At 34.8% G+C, this 23,508-nt stretch overlaps 1 protein-coding gene and 1 long non-coding RNA gene across 2 annotated transcripts in view; both read right to left on the bottom strand.

Annotated features, from left to right (window-relative positions):
• Positions 1-10,367: 10,367 nt before the first annotated feature.
• On the bottom strand, positions 10,368-14,376 carry LOC136845586 (uncharacterized). The gene is made up of 4 exons (XR_010855195.1): positions 14,342-14,376; positions 11,440-12,585; positions 11,083-11,165; positions 10,368-10,586 (listed from the first exon to the last, which is right to left on the bottom strand). It is a non-coding gene; the product is annotated as an uncharacterized lncRNA (long non-coding RNA).
• Positions 14,377-18,366: 3,990 nt separating this feature from the next.
• LOC136845585 (uncharacterized) overlaps positions 18,367-23,508 on the bottom strand; it is an 18,733-nt gene continuing 13,591 nt past the window's right edge. The window contains exons 3-5 of the mRNA XM_067115751.1: positions 22,001-22,094; positions 21,226-21,377; positions 18,367-20,834 (exon numbers count right to left, since the gene is read on the bottom strand). Coding sequence (XP_066971852.1) covers positions 20,730-20,834; positions 21,226-21,377; positions 22,001-22,094 — 351 coding nt within the window. The 3' untranslated portion in view covers positions 18,367-20,729. The remainder of the gene's footprint in view (positions 20,835-21,225; positions 21,378-22,000; positions 22,095-23,508) is intronic.

Below are 23,508 nucleotides of genomic sequence, written 5' to 3'. Positions count from 1 at the left end.
ACAACCACACAAACTCTTCTCATCAGGAACTCCAACAATATGAAATCAAAAATTTGCAAATGGGACAAGCTCAAGGAGCAGGAGCCCTTGGTAACACAAAGTCACCTTCCTCTAATCACAGCAATAAAAACTGAACAATAAACCACGAAAGTTCTCAAATCCAAGGTTACCATGCTAACCAATTATGAACGGCAAAGTGCAGCCAGACTTGCTTCATCAAACAAATAACATTCCAGGATATGAGACGAATGGGATTCACTCAAGAACTTGCTGTCTGTGTGACCTAGGGGTAGGGGTATTTAGGGGGCACATGGGTCTACCTGCTGGGCCAACAGTAGCCACTTCCTACCTTCCCCAGATACAATGACCTGTTCTTTCCCTCTGCTACTCATTAACGACCTTCAAACTGATCTGACACAAGAGGAAAAAACTAATGTTATCTACAGTATGCAAAATGAAGTATTCTTGTGTGAGAGTTAATAGAAAAAATGAGGGATCACCAAATCATTCAATATCCAGTTCACTTGAATAAACTAATGTTTGACATGAAAACGTTACATGTACAGCACTCAAATGACCGTGGAGAACTATGACCAATGAAATTAATCTTTTAAATAACAGACAATGCCATTGTGCCATTACTAAGATAATGGCCAAAACACATCACATCTCTCATTATTCAAGTGGTGATGACAAAACTCTTTAATAAAGTGACTGATTAACAACAGGGAGCAGGAAACAGATATGTCACATATAATTTAGCATAGACTAAGAAATCGATCTTTCATAAGAGGATATCCTGTACAACAGAAGGCAGAGAATTCCACATTCACTAAAGCTGGAAGTTCCACAAAGCAAATGTGGCTGCAAAGCAAGGTGCAGGACACAGGCAAAAAAGTGGAAGCAGTTTATAATCAAGATGTGATAGAGGTAGCTATGTTGGGTTGATCAAATCAGCTTCAATGATTCATACTTTCAAATGTATATGAGTCCTGAATCTCTCCTATTTAGCAGAGATAGGGCAGTAAACAGTACCAGAAAGCATATGACAATACATAAAGCAAAACCTGCAAAAAGGGCTGCAAGCATCTACCTTAAATGGAAATGTAGAAAATATGCTGGAACTCAGAACAGGTGACTAAAGGGATACAGAGCTTTTGATCCCTACAAAAATAACCATTAAAATGAAAGCCAATAGAGAAATGAATATGAGATCTTATACAAGGAAGTCTATTTCCAACACAGACATAGAGGACTTGTAAACTCAGATTACAGATCCAACATCTCATGTGCATATCCAACTCATTTCAGACAGAATTTAAGATTTTTATGGACGCAAACAGCCACTAAATTTTTTAAAATCACGGCTGAATTTAAAAAAAAACACGATTCAAATCTTTCAAACCACAGAAAAGCTAAAACTCAGCTTTGAAGTTGAATAGTTGAGTCTGTAATTAAGACACTTACGAGATGGAAAAACACCATGTTACAAAGGAATCACTACAGAGATAATTTCAGCTAAAGATGAAATGGCACCGCGTGCATTAACAAGAAAGTTTTGCAGATTACATAATAAGGAAACAAAGCCAGATGACTGGGACTGGCAGTCACAGCAAAGGTACCAAAGAAAGGTGACCTAAATGAATGTAGTAACTATAGAAGCACTACACTATCATTAGTCGTGATGAAAATATTTACTCTCATTATTCTAAATAGGCAGGCTGGAGAAGGAAATTGATAAAATGCTTAGAGGTAAACAAGCTCATTTAAGAAAAGAAAAGTTGCACAGATCAAATACCGGTGTTAAGACAGTTCAGCACTGTATGGAATTTAAAAATCCCCTTCTGATGGCAATTACTGATCATGAGAAGACATTCAACATCCACACACCAACATTAAGGACAGCCTTGCACCACTGTGGTGTTCCTATTAAATATGTAAAGCTAACTGACAATATCCCCAAGCAAAGCAGAAGCATAGTTAATGTTCAAGAAGTTTGGGGTGCAACACAGGAATTTAATAAAAGCTTTACACTGGAGTAACTGTTGAAACTGCAATGTATAATATGCAGATAGTGCATTTTCAATCAGCAATACAACAAGATTTACAAAGCTTTCTTATGAGAATGAATCATATATCCTAGAGAGACAGAATTTAAGATGAATTTATGTAAAACCAATATAACAAGGAAAGAGTATGCACTAAGGGATGAAATACCCCTAGATAAAGACTAATGAGGCTGTCGTTCAAATACTATGAAACAATGATACCCAATACTCATTCTCCTGAGCTGGAATTTAGTAAGACTAATTAGTTCAAATCAAACAACTGGCATGCTGAATGAGATTTGGAAATAAAAATGATGAAGCTGCATACAAAAGCAGGTTTATGTATACATTAATCTGGTAGGACCTTTATTACCATATGAACAGGAATCATAATAAGATAATGAAACAATATCTAAAAGATTTTGTCACTTTGAGAATACTATAAAGCTTTATGAATACTAGGAGTCAGATGGCAGGATACTGTGAGAAATTATATCATTAGAGAAATTACTGTATTCACATGTAGACGAGATAATGAAAAAGGGGAGATAAAGATGGCTAGGGCATGTCCTTTGCAACATCCCAGGAGAGTACTGCATGACAGAGGGTGGAAGGGATCCAGAATCTTAGACCTATTTACAATCATACTTTGAGTTTTGTTAGGAGTATGTTTCATTCCCCATGATTTGCACCATTAACTGATTTTATCAATACCTTTTTTTAAGAAATATTACACCCACAGATCTACAATCAAGGGATACCATCTACAAAAATTATGTAGTATCATCTGCATATGCAACCAACTTGTTTTCTAGGCCAAACAATACAATACATGCATATAACAGAAAGGATAGCAACCAAAGAACACTACTCTGAGGAACACCAGAGATTACTTTTCTGTCGTCACTATAGTGCCAATCAATTGCAAAGAATACTCTGCAATTTATCAGTTGAAAATTCAGTTATAATACACCAACACTTTCATCTGTCTGGGTTTGAAAACAAGGGCATTACAATTAACACAGGTCAAAAGCAACACTAAAGTCAAGATCAATCAGACTTCATGACCAGAATCCATGGATTTCAGTACAAACACAGTGAACCAAAACAAGACCAGTCCAAATACAGTAATCTGTAACAGCCAAAACACAAAAAGACCAAAATACTTAGCTGACCAAACTTCCCATGAGTTTTATTCTTACTGAACAGTTTAATAAAACAACTGAGTTGAAACACTTGATTCTCATTAAGCTGGACTCCTACTGGTTTATCACATTCACATTTTAATGTTTGGATGATTACCTTAGCATTTGAAAATGCCCTTAAAACCATCCATGACAAACATCCACATATTCAAAGAAGTTGCTGTATGTACATAAACAACAACAGCATAAGGAACTCCCATGTCATTACCGAGACCTTATACTGATACACTCATTGTTATGCCTATTTTCTGAACCAAAAATTACCTAGTTCCATTCAAAATAGTGAAATGGTACCTTTGACACCAATATCAAATCTGGCCTTTGCTTCACCTTCTCTTAGGAGCCTAAATATTACAAATAGGTACCATAAACTTTCCCATATTCATTCGTAGGATGTGTTACAACTATACACCAAAAATGTCTGAAGGTTAATGGCTTCTAGATTCACATCCAGTTGCTTTATAATGTTTCTTCTGATGCAATTTTATAAACAGGTTTCAAGTCAGCCATTGCCTAGCCACAATAAGTAATGCTGCATCCAAATTCTGACATCTAATTGAGCAGACTCGAAGGACCGTTCATTTTCAAATAAAATAAAAGATCAGTGTTGCATGAAAAATGACAAAATATTTTCTTGGTAATCAATCTTACTTGGTTATAAACACAGAGCTATTTGCCAGTTAATTACGGCTACATCTAACACATATTCATTATTGGATTAATATCAAGTTTTTATAGCAGAAGGAATTCTGTTTATCTAAATATTTTCACTCTTAAAAACAGGGTGGAAGATCTGATTAATTCTCTTTTTTTCCTGAAGATTCCATTTTCATAAGCAATGGGCTCTTACATTTAGGTTATGCATTGCATTACGGTTTAGGATACACAGTGAAACTTAACTGCATCCACAAAACATACAATAAATACCAAACCTTTTAGTTCTATGGCAAGGTTACCTGAATACCAACATTATAAACAATACTTTCAGGTACTTACCTCAGTCACAATTTTATTAAGAAACCAATTTAAACATCCAAAGTTCTTCAGAGGAATTGTGGAATTGCAGTATCATAGACAGCCACAAATCATTGACAGTTTAAAAAATCTCAAATCCATTTATTTCTTTATCAATCATAACTTTACAAGGCAACCTTGTTCCATGAAAGCTAAGCAGAAATGGAAATATTTGACTCTTGGTTAAGTTACAGACAAAACTCAGAATTTTCTTGAGTACCTCAGTGTTCAAGAGCATCTTTGGGTCTGTGAAATTTCTAGGAACTTTGAGCATTTAGATTTAAGTAAGTAAAATACTCTACCAGTAAGCAAAAATAATTCAACAGCACAGACTTTCATCACCAGATTAAGTTTTGACTTCAGCTACTTATTTTCACTAGATTTCAGCCACCTGGAAATTGTCAAAGGGAAAAAATGCTTCCAGTAACCAAACAATTGTCAGTTACCATACCAATCACCTTCATTAAGAGAAAAAGGCACACCATGCTTGTTCCGCGCATTACTTGGGGATTGTTTATAACTCCTATATGGCCTCGGGTAGCAAGACAGCGAGGAAGACTTTGTGGTACCAACGCATTCCAGTAAAGCCAGCCCCCTGGGGTGTAGGCACTTGTTTTTATTCTTTCCAGTTTTCACAAACTACATCTGGAAGAGAACTTAAACTTCAGTTTCAAATTAACAACAGTGGCAAAGATTACAACATGAATTTCATTTTGACATAAGCTTGGGACCATGCTGAACCCTGTACAATAACTATTTTTTGCAAACATGAAAAGTAGAAAAGTACCAAATAAATATTACAATGAAAGAATCTCAAAAGAATAATTTTAATGGTTCACCTTCTGGCTCTCTTATGTTTGTCATCAAGTGGAAACCATCCTAAAAAATAAAGTGTTTATTCATGGAAAAAATGTCATTCTGCTACCTTCCCTGATTTTTCTACACTGTAGCAGTAACCAACAATTAAAGTTCAGATAACCTGCTCTCTGGTTTGCAATGTCACATCTTCGTCTAAGTACTTCAGCCTGAACTCTTACTTCATCAACCTCGTCAATAAAGATTTTCCTAAAGAAAGATTATATTCCCTGTAAGCTACCTGCCCTATTTCCCAGACTATGGTTACACTGTATATCATTTTCAAAAACCACTCCTCTCTATCTGCAACAATCACTACCGCTGTAACCAAACAAGGAGACATTACAATCAAGAATCACCTGAAATACTTTGGGATACATTCCTACTTTTGTTTTCCCTGGGCCTTGGCTGGTTAAAGAAAGTGAGCAGCCTGTTCTTTCAGTCTTTGCATTAATAAATCTACTTAACAGAATTCACTAAGCCCACTTATCCATAAAAATCATGCAAATTAGTTACCCACACAATGACAAGTTTTAAATATTTGCTCTTGAATGTGTAATATAAAGTAAACGATGGCTACCATAATATGACATTAAAATCTTGATTTTATGCATTATGATATTACATTTTAATAAAACTAAGCTTTAGTATATCACATAAAAATAACAAAATTATCCCTTATAAAATACTACTGTACTTTAGCTCACTGTACTAATCTTAACTAACATGGTAGACTCTATCCTAACTTATATTCAGAGGGCAAGAAGTCTCCCTTGAAGTTACAAAATAAGAGGCCACAGAAATGTTCCAACTCATGTCAAAAGAAATTTTACATAAAGCAAATTTAACTGACTTTAAACATTAACAAGTTCTCTTTAACAATAATCAATGTACAGTAAGCACAAGCCTTTTGATATTTTTGACACAAACACCATATATAATTACTTAAAAGTACCATACTGCAGAAATGGCCAAATTAATCTACTTCAAATTTACTTGGAATATGTTTTGAAGAACTTTTGCATTTGTTCAGCCTACTTAACATATACCTTACTGTTTGGTAAACAATCTTGTAACGATTAAAAGTTAAGAAAACTTCAGTAAAATTACTTAATTAATTTCATAAGAACATGAAATTTTACCAAAACACCTCACTGTAATGTTTAGGAGCAAACTGGAAATGGACTTAAAACCATTAAGATAAAATTATACTGAACTAAAGTTAGCAATGTGGAATAAGACTTAATGAACATATGAAATTTACATATCAAATCCAGTATAACCACTTTTGTAACTGAATAAAAAGTTTGGCCACTGCTACAATACAGTACTGTATTAAACACTTCCCTACATGAAGTATTAACAGGCAATACCCATTTATAAGGTCTAGAAAAAAGAACAATCTTTTTCCTTTTACCTATTAAGCTGGGAAACAGAATTAACCAAAAAAAAGTCCTGCCAGAAAATTTTTTCCAAGACTTAAAATGAGTAGTTTGCCCACAGAATTTCAAGAAAATGTTTTTCAAAACCTAAACTGTGAGTAGTTTGCCTCCAGAATTTCATGACTAAACTTGACTTTTTTATGCTAAGCTGCCCTAGTTAAAGGATTTGATTCATAACTCAGATTTTTTTTTTAAGTAAATCAGGTTTTGCCTGCTAACACAGCCATAAAAATGCAATATGAAACTTTAAACTAACATGAGGTACAGAATGCTAGGGAGGTTTTTATGCATATGAAAGGTATTTTGATCAGAACCAGGCCACACAGAGCTACAGATAATTTTTGAATCGGTAACTAACAGCTTCTCAGTAAATTTAGAAAATGAGCCTAGAAAATTACTAAGTCTATGTTCCTTGATTCAACAAAGACTTTTCTGTATCTTCAGAACATTAAAGTTTGTTTTCTCACAGACCACTATTTTCAAAACAAAGTAGAATAACTATTTTTCTACATGATCTATAACAACAGTAACCCTCCTGAAATCTGTACCTCTTACAAAATATTGTTTGGGACTATTTAAAAAATCAATTTCTCTCTTAATGGAGCTACTAAAATTCATCATAATTTACATAAATAAACACCTCATTCATTAAGTTCATTCAACTTAATCACTCAACTGGTATTTCCTTCATGCTATGATATATCTTACATCTCTTCCTTCTAAAATACCTTTTATCAATTTTCATCCTCTCTGACTATCCTTACATTTATCCAAGGCCCTCTGTTAATTACTGTCAATCTTATTTTCATCCAAACAGGCATCATCTTTTAGTCAGTTACCACTATGCAATACAGACTTCCATGAGACAGATCTTAGTTATAATGTCATCAACCTGCTGAATAGCACTTCCTGAAGAAATGTATGGCAAAATGAAAAAACAAAGAGGAATACTTGATATAAAATAGCAAAAGAATGAAAAACAGAGCTGGAATCAGTAAATTTTAGTATAACCTATTAATGTTAGTCTAGATAGGTCATGAATTCTGTAAAATACGCAGAATTTCATTGCAGATACAATCAGTAAACAACTGCTTTGAAATCGAAAGAGACAACAGTCTTTTTAGATGGTCAATGGGACAAGCAACCAAATGACCCAGGCCAAATTAGAATAAGAAAAGAAGTCTAAAAAAATATTTAAGCTCAATTACAAAGGAACTTGCCTTGCCAAAGACAAAAAGTTATATGAATCAGGAAAATAAAGGCAGGATGAGAGTGCTGATGGCAGTAAAGGTAAAAGATGCAGTCACTAAATCTTGTAATCTGGGTCACATTATTTTCCATTCTAAAAGAGGGAAGATGTAACCTGATGAATATTATGAGGCTGACTGAGTAGAATATAGTCCTTGAAATGTTAAATCAAATGTTGATCAGCCTCCAGCATCAGTATAGTCAACAATGTGTAGATTTACTTTAGAATAATCTATTATTGTTAAGTAAATCAGCATTCAACATGAAAAGAGATATGAACAAGCTTTTAAAGAACTGTTGTCAGTAAATGTTATAGTGCAAAGTTAGGTACACTTTAGGTTAGGTTAGGTTAGGTTAGGTTAGGTTGGGTTAGGTTAGGTTAGGTTAGGTTAGCATACCTGAATATTGCATGCACGAACTTTTTCACAGTTGGGTTTTCAGTTTCCACATAAAGCTATTACCACAACCCCAAATTCTTCATTACTGAGGGACAATGACAATTTTCTTCTTCCTACATATGATAATTTCACTTGCAAACTGGGGATCTGACCTCTACTTACATATCTTTAAAGCACTTTTAAGGACATCGAAGGTACATTTCGTCCAGTTTTCATGTAATATCCAGTCCTTTTTAAGGACAAAAAAGATACCTTTGGTTAAGTTCTCTTAAAATATGTAGTCCTTTCTCTTCCAAAATACTTTAAATGCATGTGCAATAGGAGGAAAGCCAAGTCTTTCAACTTTACTGAGTGTCTGTTAATGCCATAAATTAAACCTAAGAACCTCAAGTTAATGGGCTTTCATATAATTATCATAACTGAATACGTAAACCTGTCTCTGCCAAGGCCTTTAAAGTTGCTGTAAGATATATATTTCATTATTCATTTGAGTTTCTTTGGCACAGTATACCAGTACTTAATTTCAGTTACATATCTCAGTGTTTTAGATCTGCACAAAAGTGATCTGATCCTGATTTGCAGCTGGATGTTTCCTTTATACATATAGATCTCTTTCTCTTTCTTAAACTGCCAGTATACAAACAAACTATAAAGAAGAGACAGAACAAGCACATAATGCCTACACCACAAAAACTATAGTGTTTCATAACCAGATAACATAATGGAAATGTCCCTAGACTGACACAGTAGGCAAATACATTACCTCACAGTAAAGAGAACCAAGAACTCCAAGCAAAAGAGTACTGAAAGGCAGCAACAGCAAAGACAACGTATCACGACTTGGATACTGGATGAGGTAGAATAAATGAATGTGTGAAGCAACAAATCAAAGGGATACAAGCCAAGACTACCCATAGGGACCCATGAAGTCATTAATGAGATGAATAATAGCATCTCTCAATATTAATCTCAAAAATAACATACACTCAGGCTTACATTCACCCTCAACAAATACAGGACAACTCCCATAAACCATAATTTAACCAAACATTACATAAAGATATCAGTTTGGTTTCCAAGATTTCACAGTCAGGTTTCTTAATTTCTTAAAAATCAATAGGCTGCCTGGCCTAGATTAGGTTTCTGCATGATCCTTCATGGAAGTGGGATGAAGTTTGTGGCATGAGTCTTCCCTTAACATAGAGGGCCACCAATCTGTAAATTAAAAAGATTTTTAGTAATGCTAATAGTAATACTGTAGTAATATATAAAAACTGTACCATTCCAAGGTCATTCTTTACAATTTTTTCTGAAAATTCTTAAAATTCTTGCAAATATTGTTATGTTACAGGAATTTATTCCAAATTATTTTCATTATCATTCCCCCTCTGAGAAGTACCTCTTCCAGTTTGCCTTGTGTGGCACATTTTAGATGGTACTCGTGATTCTTTGCAGCATCCTTCCAGCTCCAGCTGCATTGCTTTCTTACTTTTACTCTTCCTTTGTTCCTTTAATCTTTTCCTACTTGACCATCATGCATTTTAAATTCTACCATTGGACAAGTAGTTGGAAACCAATGGGAATGGATGAAAATTCAAATGCAGAAAATACTTCTAAGTTGTGTCCCTTCATGGAGCCTATAGGGTAAAACTACAACAGGGCAGGCACTCACAATCCAACAAAATTTAAGTCATACTCTGCAAATTCACTTGAATCTCACCTTAATTTGCATGACAACATCTTCAATCCATAGCAACAATATTGTTTTCTTCAACTGTATGGTATGCCTGAATGCACGCAGTTCACTTATGCCTGAAACGAAGTGAATTAGGAATAGCTGTTATAATCGTTTTTCAAGGTGCACAGCTTCACATGGAACCCAAAAAGACCTAATACTTTGTTGACAAAACCTGCACAGAATGGGGTAAAGTTTAAATGTGAAAAGAGACAATACAGTCTAAATTAAGTAAATAAATACTGGTATATTATATACACATGCAGCAGTTGAAAAAGTGAAGAGAAACTGAGGCCAACAGGCTTAGCACTAATATGAGAAGCTGCATAACCTATCTTTAATTTATAAGCTTAAATATTCCTTACACTTAAGAATGCACATATTTTGCCATAGAAGCAAGCTTTCAAATGCAAAACATACCAATTAAATATGGAGATTCTTCCAAAAATCCAAAGTTCATCCTTGCTGCTTGGTAATACCCTGTAGTGGAAGCCTGTCACTGTTAATCCAAGCATGTTCCCACCATCTTTGTCCAAAGTGTGTGGACATTTTCCTTGGCTCTGACATTGGAGTGGGAGACTTTCTTGTTCCTTCATCTTGTATGTATGCTTCTTGTGTCAGTAACAGCATGATTACAGTACCTATGAAATGGAAAAACAGATTTTTACACCCACAACTGCATAGAATCCTAAGACAGAAACCCAAAGTACAGTGCATATATCATAAATACAGTACTGTATAGTCTTTATACTCAATTTGGCAAGGAAACAGGAAAAGAAAATTACCTCTTGCTTCTGCACTAAATACATAAAATCTAACTATAAATGGAATACAATCACATTTCATGCATCTATATTATATGTCTAGGTTCTAAAACCTAAGATTTCATTTTTAGATAAAGTGTGGAAACTGAAATAAGGCAAACTGAAGAAGCTGGACAACTACTGTAGCTAAGAGACCAATTGGAACACACAAAAAATCACAAGAATAAAGTAATATTGCTTGGGCCAAAGGAGCACTGCAAAGCACACTATGTAGTTTCCTCTTATGGAATCCTATAAGGTAAAATTACAACACAGAAGGCACACTTAATATAGCAATATTTAAGTCATATTCCATAAATTCAATATATCTCACCTCTATCTGGATGAAACATCCTCAACAGTGACATGGCTTTCCTCTACTGATGATCATCTACAAGTGCAAAAGTTCAGCTAAGCCTGAAATAAATTGGGAATTACAATTTTTTCACTTTTCAAAATGTGCACAGCTTCCCATGCAACCCAAAAAGAGTTTTAGCTTGCCAAACTAACTTGCACAGAATGGATAAGGTCTAAATCTGGAAAGGGAAAATACTGTCTCAACTAAGTAAAAACTAATGGACATAATATACCTATGCTGGTTTTTAGCCTTTTTTGAACTTATGAGCATAAACATTCACTGCAGTTAAGAATATTATGCTTATTAAAGAAATCTTTCATATGCAAAACATACCAGTCAAGCATGGGGTTATGGCAAAAAACTGAAGTTCATCTTTGTTGCTCTGTAATACACTGTGGTGACAGCCTGTCGCTGCTGATACAAGTTCATCCACCATATTTGTCCAGTGAGTGTATGGACGTTTTCCTTGGCTCTGACACTCGAGAGGAAGCCTTCCTTTTTCCTTGATTTTGCATACACTGGCACCTAAACTGAACGGACAGTGTAGGGGTCTAACCTTCTGATCAGTAATGTCAACCTACGACTCGGTAGTATAGGCTATACAATACCACAAAGCAGGTGTATTAATCTCATAAAAATCTACCTAATTCCTCTTCCCTTCCTCATTATGTAGCATTATTTCATTGCAAGGTTTAAGGAGGGTCTTATAAGCAGCTTTATTCAGTGACAATATGCAAAAATAAAGATACAGATAAAATATTTATAATGTATAAAAAGTATATACTGCTTGCCCCGCATGTGTGTAACTGCATTTCTCTGGTGATTTCATACATTATGGGATGCAAAAATCTCATGAAAACCATAACTGTCCAACACATACTGAATGCTATATACTTGATCTTAGGCTATCATATATCATTCCTAGTTCAACTGTCAATTAAACTTCATTTCATTAAGCAACTGCATGAATGTCTGTCTGTCTGTTTATTCCCTCTTTTTTTCTTGCACTGTGTATCATTATTTTATTCCAAATTATGATGAAGTCAATATCCCTGAATATGTGATTAATATAATTGTGCCAACCAGCAAATACAGTGCATTGCATATTCAAGCTTAAGCAAGACTCAGTCACAAATCATTCTTAAAGAAAAGTAATGAAAAGGCTCAGCAAATAAACTAACTCAGCCAGGCTGCTATGCCACCAATTACAACAGATGTAAAAGTTAAGGTTTTGATATGAAGTGCAGGCTTTTTTTGAGGCACATAAACACTAAATAATGTTCAGATGATTGAGAAAAAGGTTAAGTGCAGGGTATGATGGGTCAGTCACTGTGGAAACCATTCTGTTTTGTACAATTATGGGATTATTCCGTTATGTATGAAACAAGATTTTTATTATCCCGGACTCAGCGTGCTGAAATCCATCAAGTTAAGGTGCCAGAGTATAAGCTTCTCTTGTGTCAGTAACTGCATGACAACCTGTAAAATGAAGAAGCAAGCTGATAAAATCAAAATCCTAGGATGTAACCCTAATCTATAGTTCATTTACAATAAATAAAATATATTAATCTTTAAATAAAATCTAAAAAAAAATGAGAGTGTAAATTAGCCTAGGCTACTCCTTACATGCAAATTATATACAGTATGTTAGTTAGGTTAGGTTAGGGATGTGTTCAAGGTAACTATAACGGTTAATAACAGGTCAGTTTATGGGGGTCCAGGGGCATGTCCTCCATGCTAGGTAAGGGAACCATCTACAGGAGGCCAGGGACAAATCCTTCTGTTAGGCAAAGGAGTGATTTCCAGGGGTCATGATAGGTAAACATGTTAGGCCAGTAAGGTTTATTTAGGTCATGAATGTGTAGTTAGAATGGTTTTGTGTTGGTTAAGATGGAAGGTGAGCCAGTCAAGGGGTCAGCGCTACAGTGGCAGGCATTACTGCCAAAGCATGGTTTCCACCAGTCAGCTATCGTTATATTTATCGGTATTTCTAAGTAATAGATACACAGCGGGTATTTAGCAAGAAATGGCAGTTTCTTATAGTATTTTGGTTGCTTATTTGCAATTTAACGTTATTTTTGGGGGTCGGCTGTAATTAACCTGTAACTAACCCCTGAAGTCCATCCAACAAGGGGTTTCCATACAAGATCTTCACAAGACAGAGCACGGCTACGTCTGTTTCGAACGGTTCATATCCCGTCTGGCAAGTGCAGTACCTTGGAAACTGGTTTTTTCTACACTTTTAGGGCTTATGACACTGGCGGTGCATTTGTTTGTTGTCAGCCAAATGGAATGTCCCTTCGCCGTGTTTAGTACTGGCCCGGGGCGGGGGGGAGAGTTACCCATACGTTAACAAGTTATTGCACTTGCCTGACGGGATATGAACCATTCGAAACAGACGCACCGGTGCTATGTCCATGAAGATCGTGTATGGAAACCCTGGATTCCCATCGGGGTCCCTCTTACCGTAGGGTAGAGTTCAGAGATAAATTGTAAGTTGATTACAGCCGACCGCCAAAAATTAACGTTTATTGTTAATAAGCATCCAAAATACTATAAGAAACTGCCATTTCTCGCTAAATACCCACCGTGTACCTATAACTTAGTTCTACCTATTAACCACCTTTAGCTTATGTTTATGCTTATAATAATTACAGTCTTTTTTTATGTTCATCCCCAATGGACTTTTATTAACCTTGGCCTCCATTTTGCAAGTGGACTGATGATTACCGAACCAGACGGTTGCAGTAGTAGTTTCAGTTTTACCCTTACCTTAACCTAACCTAACCTTGGACGCTGTGGCTTTATGTGGCATGGGGCGGGGGGGGGGGGAACCCTAGCCTCCCTGGACCAAAAACCGGCCTCCCTCCCAGTTAAGCCGTGACTCTTCACTCTGCAATCTACCGTAAGTCTATATAGCCTAGGTTTGTATTAGCCCCTTATTTTCCCCTCCCGCTTTCTTATCCTCATGACATTTCCCCATCGGATTATCCTACTCAAGCCCTCAATCACAGAATAGTCCAATCCTACAAAAAATAGGATGTCGTCCTATTCACAATACGGACTTATCTGACTGCCTACAAAACTAATCCTCTTAATCTTAACCTTCTATGACTTATTTACTAATTATTTTCATCCTTAAATACAGAAAAGTATTACATAAATTTCATCATATTCATTTTATCCTCCAAAAAGAAACTAAATTCATTTAAAATTAATATTTAAAGTGACTTACTCGAGTTTGATTATCAAATGTCATGGTCGAAATCCGTGGAAATAATGTTAGTAGTTATTGTTGTACGGATGCCTATGGAACGGCTTCCCCGTTTGGTCTTAACTTTATATTTTGTAGTTCAGAGGTTATTTTATTATTATTATAATTCCGTTCTTCAGTTTAATTTTAAAACAAATAAGAATACTTCATTTTATACATTCTTTTCTTCAGTAAAAATAGGCAATATATTTTTTATTTCATTATAACTTCGACTCTACAGTAGCAAATATTCCCACACGAGGATGTGTATTCTTTTGTATTTCTATAGATATAGATTCTATACATTCTATAGCTTGGTTTTATTCAATTTTCTACTTTGTTGTTTCCAATTCTATTATTCAAATATTTAACTCTTTGCACTATTTTATACAAATTTAATTTAATTTATTCTTGTACACCGTCAAGTATACCTCGCCATAGGTAATCCTACTTCAGGCATTTTTTATGGAACCACTTTTCAAGACTTTTCATATTCCTATTTTTGTAGTGTCTAAGGCCAATACCATGTGTTTTATTTTCCTTAACTCTCACAGTTTCCTTCCCACTTCTGAGGTTTTGTGTCTCATTGGTTGTTAGAGAGAATTTCTTTTTAGGAGAGAGAGAGAGAGAGAGAGAGAGAGAGAGAGAGAGAGAGAGAGAGAGAGAGAGAGAGAGAGAAAGATGTCTACGAGGTGAACCGTTTTCTTCAGAAACCCAGTAAATTCTTTTATAATCAATGTTTCGCTTGGGGATTTAAATATTACCAGAGTATGCTAGGAAATAGAAAATGCTAAGAACTGGTCTTAAAGAAAACTACATAAATTCATGGCAGACTATTCCAAAGACTCTCACTTTCAATTCTAGTATCCCTTACTAGTAACTGGACTGTGTAGTCTACTGTTACTTTTCTCTCAGTGCATTATTTTATCTGGTTACTTTTATTATTTCTTATTTTCGGCCTAATTCGTCACAAGAGATGGTTTACTGGGCCACAGCTCAAAAGTAATTCTTGTTAGTTTATTATATAAATACTACTTATCTTATTTTTGCTGGTGTGTTTTTAATATCTTCTTCAATCAACCTTTGGGAAATGTTTTCAAAGACTCTTAAGTATCCCTCCAAAATCTCTTACTATATTTAAAACTTACCAGTACTACCTGGGACACTGTGGTTTGAACTTTCGGTCCAGTCTGCCTTTTAATTTCAATTGTTTATTTTTCCTCCATTTAATATTTGTAATCCTGTTTAATCTGTATCCACTCAGAGTCATTATCCATGGCCAGTTTTGTCTCTGATTATCTCAGTTTCCTCCTTAGATGTTTTGAAAATTCTCTCATTTACCAAATGAATCACGTCACATGTTTGAAATTTCAGGCAATTCATGCACATTTCACAATTCATGTTCTATGATCCACTGCACATTTTGTGCAGCGTGGATCATCTTCTCTCTCTCTCTCTCTCTCTCTCTCTCTCTCTCTCTCTCTCTCTCTCTCTCTCTCTCTCTGACAACAGAAACACACGGTAATGTTACATCTGTCTCTTATATGTCCCCGCTCTAGTTTTATCTTATCATGATTCTTGTGAATTAAGCCTCTAATAACTGGACAACATTTCAATATATAATGCTCAGTATTCCCAGCAGCTGTTTAATCAAAAACTTGAAATCTTGTTCTTCAGTATTCTCGACATTCTGTAAATGTTAATTTCCTGCAATAGGGTGAACTCTTCACTCGAAACATGCCATATAATATTTGGTGAAAACTGCATCTTTTTATATTGAGTTGTCAAAATTACCGCAATCTTACGTAGAGATCATTTCTCTCCCCATTAGTTTCAAACTTCATAAATATTTCCTTTTCTGTAAATCTGTTGTCAGCAACTTGAATTTCTACCAAAGCCTCAACTCCTTCCTCCTTTTTTTTCCCTTAACACAGACTCAGCATCAGAGGAGTCCTCTTAGCATCCTCTTCCTCTTCTTCTTCTTCTTCTTCTTCTTGAACTCAGCTTTCACTTCGTCCAATATGACCAACTATCTGCCCTAGTTTCAGCCCTTGTTTATTTGTCAAGGTTTCCAAATCATGTTTCAGATTATCACTCAGCACCTGCCAATCATCTGCACAAATCGCAAGTTCACTTCAGTTTTTGTAAGTATCAACTTTTCAATCCGCCAAGATCAACACTTTCCTTCAGGACCATGTACTACAAACTGCACACACTACCCTCGTACTGTCCTTCCCTTCACTGTATGGCAAGAATAAGCCTTAGCTACTAAGAAGTCAGCGAACATTTTCCAGCTAATTACAAAGCAGAGTTTGCCGAGTGCTTGAAGCAGACTGCCTTCGATATTCGCTACTCACTAAGTCATTCGTTTTAGAACTTATGGTTCATTTTGTGAAATATCTCCATTTACCCATTTTCTTTCTTAGTCTCAAGTTATCCGTGGTGGCTTGATTCTCTCTCTCTCTCTCTCTCTCTCTCTCTCTCTCTCTCTCTCTCTCTCTCTCTCTCTCAATTCTTCAAGTTTTTTTTTTAGTTTTATTTGCTTTTCATTAATCTTCTTGCAGCTTTACCAAAGATATTTCTTTAGAATGTTCTGTTATTGTCAAGTATCTATTTCTTCACTTCCCCTTGCAAGTATTATCTAATTAATTTTTAAAATTTAGTTACGCGTTTAACTGCTAGGAGTACGCTGATTTGTCAAAATGTCGAGACATATCAACGAAGCTTGTTCTCAGAACGCCGCAACTATTGGCTAACAGACTTGAGAATGTGACACCCAGAACATTCAAATGAAGTAACCCCTGGCTGAATAGAACTGAATGTTCCCAGAATGTTCCGTTTGGATGACACTATGCCAATATTCCTACATACAATGTTAATATATTTGTTTTTTAATCTACCAAACGTTTCAAGATATCTTTTGTTTAATTTCAGGCAAATTTCCTTCTATTTAGTTTTAGGATTGTTTCTCCTAAAAGAAATTTGAGAGGGCGCCAGTATTGACATCTATTGATAGTTTGAGTAATTATAAAATCGAACTCGACTTTAAATAGTAACTGGAAACTTTCATTACACCAAAGATATACCTTTGATTTATTTCATGAGGTGTATAAATAGTCACCAAAATCATATGAAAAATGATTACAAAGCATTTTTTCATTCATTTGTAGTTTAAAGGTGATTAATTTTTTACACGAAAACTACTTAAATAAATCTAAAGAAAGACAATATCTGCCAACTTCTACACGCCATGCTTGCACAAGAAAAAAAAACTATTTTCTTGACTTGACAATTTTCCAAATAGAAGTGTTTAACGAACGTGTTTCTTGAGAATTATAATATTTTACGTAATGCAGACATCTTTTAGTACTAATTACATTACATTTTACTTAAAAATGAGGAATCTTGAAGGTGCTTTGGTGGAAAATTTTGGCAATACACGAAGCAGACGAATTTTTGAAACTGGCAAAGGACTAAAAAGCAGGCGGATTACTCAAGGAGATACAAAACTAAAAAAGTAAACAATAGTATTCAAATAAAGTAGTGTTGGTAGCCTCGACTGAATAGCCTTAAAATCTTCAGTTCTCTGTGATATTAAACAAGAAACTAATATTCATAACTCGAATATATTTCTCATATAAACTATTAAAACAGTTTAATATATACTCGTGTTTTATTTTGGGATTGTTTCCCTTTAGTTGCTATAGACATCTATTGACAGTTTGAGGATTTACAAAACAAAAACGAAAATTATTGGTAACTGACAACTAACTGGTTTAACGTGGAAAATACTACCACCGATTTTGCGCAAAACTTACTCAGTTTTATCTAAACAGCATAGACTATGAGTTTTATAAAACATTCCGATTTATTTACTGTCTGAAGTTAACTAAATCTTGCCAGGAAAACTTTGAAGCAAATATAGAACAAATACAAATTAAGATAACTAGCAACTCTTCTAAGTCAAGAAAGAACAAAAAAAACTATTGCCTCATTTTTCCAAGTTGAATGAAAATTTTGTTTACTGATTGATGAAATGAAGATAATAAAATACATTTTAAAATATTCAGCGATTAGGATGAAAGTCATTTATATTTTGCTAGCAAATTAACAATCTTCAAGGCTTTCTGCCATGCCTGTCTGGGAAAACAAGAAGCAGACCAATTTCCAAAGTTGACACAATGTTAAAAGTAAAACACACAAATATGGAACTTAACAGACACAAATTGCTGATTTTACGAAAAGATGAAGAATCTTAGAGAGTCTTTGGCAAGTACGTTATCGTATAAATAAAAAAAAACATTATAATGAAAATGTATGGTAGTTCAATACATTACGATACAAAATTCATTTTGTTATATTGTGCTACTTGAGTCTTGGATATGTAATGGACTTGATAGTATCCCATTGATCATGTTTAACACTTTAATATAAAATTGGAATTTTGATTTTGAAGGAGAAAATTGTAATAAAAAAGATGTCTTTGATTTTTACTTGGGGAAGTTTTGATGATACTCATGCTCTTTTTTATGTTGTAAGAACAAAACAGTGTTGTATAATTGTAAAGCCTTAGGACCTTTTTATCTTTAAGTATGACATGATGTGAATGTAAATAAAACACAAGGCTTAATTGCTTCCCAGAAAGTGAGAGAGGATAATGTTGGTCAGCCTGCCTTTTTACTCCCACGATCTAAGTTACTGGGTTATATACCAGCAGATGCAAACAAGGTTGACAGAATCAACATGAATAATTAATGTATTTACAAAAGCAACAAAAGTGGATTTCACTCATTTAAAGAATAGGGTTTATACCAATATGACCTTACTGTATTTTCATTTCAATATCCAGTGCTCTTTCTTTTCTAACTCTAGTATCCTCTATTCTTAGTTTGGCACTTCTAGGCACTGAACAGGCATTCGCAAGGTAAATGGTTCTATTCTGTCTTGTAAATTACCCAGTCCGCTTAAGAAGTCAAAGACAAGGGAGCAAGAAACCAGGCACTCTGTTCTACAAGTCACGTGACTTAATGTGTATGTCTCTGTATGAGACGTGTTCCAAACACCATTTGATGGTATGGATAGACTGCAGATTTGGACTGCCCTAGTACAGAGAATTTGTATCTTTAATTGATTTTTGTATTATACAAAAAAATGTTTTATCTTTGATTGCTTATAATATTATTCAAGAAATGTCTCCTGATGAACAGTAACTTCTATGTATTAGGTAGAATATTTCCTAAAACCATATACCGTATAAAATATGACATTCAGATCACTTACATGATATTCCAGTACTATTTTAGTTAGTCCAGGACTACTTCAAAGTTAAACGATGCACATCATAGGAAATAAAAAGCACATGAAGCGGAAGATGACAGCTTCCTGTTCTTTCTGAAGCAATTTTAACATTATCTGAAACCTGTTTTATATAAGCAGTTACAATAAAATTCATATCATGCAAATCATGATTTCGTTGCACCATAATAAAAATACAGAGAAATGTGCCGATCATAAAACCAAGGCTTGGTATTTAACTAAAAAACTGGTATTTAGTTTAATAACAAAAATGACCCAAACCTTATATCAAAGGTCACTGTACTGGAATGCAAAGTGATTGCAGCTCAAGAATCTCAGATAACTTCATTTTTCCACCTTCAGTAGTAAGGTCAAAGTTCATTGAAACAGAGGTGACACGTCTAATGATCTGTAATTATGCTCTAAAAAACTATTAATTGAGAACTGGGTTCTAATAGGAAAAACTATTCATGGGAAACTGAAAGTAGGCGAAGGTTAACATAATGCTACTAACTAAAATATCACTAACCGTACTTACATGATTTTCTTTGCTTTATGAAAACATGTCGAGCAATTTCTAAGTAGGTTTACTGAGAATTTCAAAAAAGGTGTGTTTGTGTGTTATGCTTACAAGAATTTTACTAGTTTTTGCGTTCTGTATTGCTGTATATAAACCTGTGATGTCTGCTATTCTGCTACAGAGAAGTACTATACTCTTAGATGTAGAGTTACAGGTTATACAAATCTACAAAAATTAGATGGGTTATTAATAGGGATACTCTAAGAGGAAACCTCTTAGAAACACTACTGACACTTCACTGCTCGATTTCAGATCATACTGAAAAAATAAAACTATTCCAGGAAGAGTGACTTCAGAAAAAGTTAGTCCAGGTAAAAGTAGTTACTTTAGGAGGAGCTACTTCAGGTAAATGTGACTTCAGGAGAAGTCGCACAGGAAAAGTTACTTCAAAAGTTACTTCAGAAGTTACTTCAGAAGTTACTTCAGGTAAAAGTAACTTCAGGTAAAAGGTACTTCAGGTAAAAGCCACTTCAGGAAAAGTAACTTCATGAAAAGCTACTTCAGGAGTGACAGCCTGACGATGGCCCTGAGCAGATTTCCTTCCATCCACTGCCAAGAATACGGACAGACATCTGTGGTTCTACAGAGGTACCTGAAAAACTGAGGGAGAGGGAGAGAGAGAGAGATAAACCTCATTACCAGCGTTTTGCTAAGCCCTTTTCAGCCTGTATATACAAACTTTCATGAAGACTGCTTATGTTTACACAGAACTGAATAATGAATAGAGCATATAATACAAAAAAAACAATGAAAGTTATGCTTATCTTAATCATTATTCATGAAAAGGCTCAAGAAGAATCACATTAACAATGTTTGACTTAATTTTTCAGCCTGTGTATACAAACGTACATGATGACTGCTTATGTTTACACAGAACTGAAAAATGACTAGAATACATTATGCAATAAACAAAGATAGTTACTTTTATCATCTTATTATCATTATCCATTATTATTCATGAAAAGATTAAGAGAGATTCACTTCGCATTACCTCAGGCTCATCTGGAATATCAAGCTGGGTAGCAGCACGAACTCTGGCCAGGGTACTCATCGCAGAAGAAGACTGTCGTTTGGGTACAGGTGTTTTCAGCAAATTTTGCTGCTGTTGTCTCCTCAGTCTCTCACTGTTGGGAGACCAGAACCCTGGAAATATTCCACAGTAAATTCACCAATGTTATAAACTGTCCTTGAGTCTAGATCACTGCCGTGTGCCTTGTACTTTGTAGCTACAGTTGATTTCTGAAATTCAGGCTGTCAAGCAAAGCACTGGGGCACTGTAGGCCATTCAGCGTTTAAGAACAGTAAAAAAGTGGGAGTTGGAGTGATTGGACAGTAAGATAGATAGCTCCAGAAAATGAAGAAGATGAATTGCAGTTCTAGAGGTGGAACTGGGAGAAAATCACACAGATGTACTAAGAAATATTAGTCAGAGAAGTTGGGCAGCAAGATTCGAAGAAAGGAAGCAGGAATGGAAGTCAAGCAAAAACGCTGAAAGGTTGGTTGCAGCTAGGGGCCGAAGGGACACTGCAAACACCCTGTAGTAATGCCTTTGTAGCCATAGTGACTGAATTATAAACGGCATTTAAAACTTTTTGTAGCTTGAAGCTACACATCACTATTCACGCATGAACACGTTATTGACTAAGAACTGTACTGCATTACACATGTTAAAATAAGATCTCAAAATAAGACTTTACACAGCCAGACGATCAAAGACTTCAGCAAAGACTCCAGCACTGATTCACGAGCTTCTAATGAGCACTTACTGTGTGGTCTTCTTCTTGAATATTGTGATCTGGGACTCCAGGGCCAAGTGAAGGCTTCTGTGGTCATGCTTAGTGTCAGCAGAAGGATGAACACCTGAAAGGTGAAAAATATAACTGATAATTCAGTAAATAAAAGGCTTGATGCTCTTTATTATAAATTTACAATGCAAAAGACATGTTGCAATGAATTCTAAATATTTTGGTTATATTTGCAAACAGACAATACAGAATTATTATTTGATCGCACTGTTTTTTCCTTTAGATTTCTACATGAAAACAGTAGCACAAAATTGATCTCAATTCACGTAATTTACACTAGCTGAAAAAAAATCATTATGAATATTGAAAATTGTCGGATTAAAACGAAAACATTAGAAAATGTGCACTTTTAGTCGGTAATTTTAAGAGACAATAAATCTTAGATACTGATTTGTGTTCTGTTTGCTAATTTAAATGCATTTCAGTCCTGAACAGACAGAATTAAGATAGTTTAAGATGAACACGGGCTCCTGCTTCGTCAGCGAGACTGATAAGAAAATATGTCAAGAGCTGAAAGGCACTTACCTAGATCTGACTTAAATGGAAAAAATCTCTGTATTTTCTTTATTATCAGTAAAAAGTATGACATTGCACTTAATTTTACTACAAAAGTACTTGGAATATATATATATATATATATATATATATATATATATATATATATATATATATATATATATATATATATATATATATATATATATATATATATATATATACTGTACACAAACACACACACACACACACACACACACACACACACACATATATATATATATATATATATATATATATATATATATATATATATATATATATATATATATATATATATATATATATATATATATATATATATGATTTATATACCAGTCAGTAGAGACCTGACGGAAAGTCATAGTGTTGTAAGGTGTGAGTAACAGATGGTAGTGACGTTACGCCATTTATGAAACAGCACGAACGTAACAACTGATTTGCGATGCGTGGTAAAACCAAAGAAATCCGCACTTAATAATATCTGCTACTGACCATTTGCTTCCTTCTCACTCAGGCTGTCCATTGTAATGAAAATCAATTCTTATAGTACATTTTAAGCCTTTTAAAAGCTGTTTTTAGTTCAAATACTGTCTCTGTAACAATACCAAACTTTAAGCAACAGTTTCCAATAACGCAAAATGTCGAAACGCAGGTTTATTATATCACAGTGCTTGCCACAGGATTGATGCTCGACCTTGTCCTAGAATCTCGCAAGCTTTCTCCAAGAAGAAGGAGAAGCAGAAGAAGAGCGCGCGCACACAATACCAAAGATTTGCATTTCATTAGACGCAAATAAACCAAGATATATCTCCAGAGATTTTGTAAACGCACAATGTAGGCCTATGTTTCTAAAAGACAAGTATATTGCATTTCATTAGACGCAAATAAACAAAGATTTCTCCTGAGATTTCACAAATGCTGGCTGTAGGCCT

Source organism: Macrobrachium rosenbergii, chromosome 14 (assembly GCF_040412425.1).
Source record: "Macrobrachium rosenbergii isolate ZJJX-2024 chromosome 14, ASM4041242v1, whole genome shotgun sequence".
Classification (NCBI taxonomy): Eukaryota; Metazoa; Arthropoda; class Malacostraca; order Decapoda; family Palaemonidae; genus Macrobrachium; species Macrobrachium rosenbergii.
This window is presented reverse-complemented; position numbering and strand designations above follow the sequence as displayed.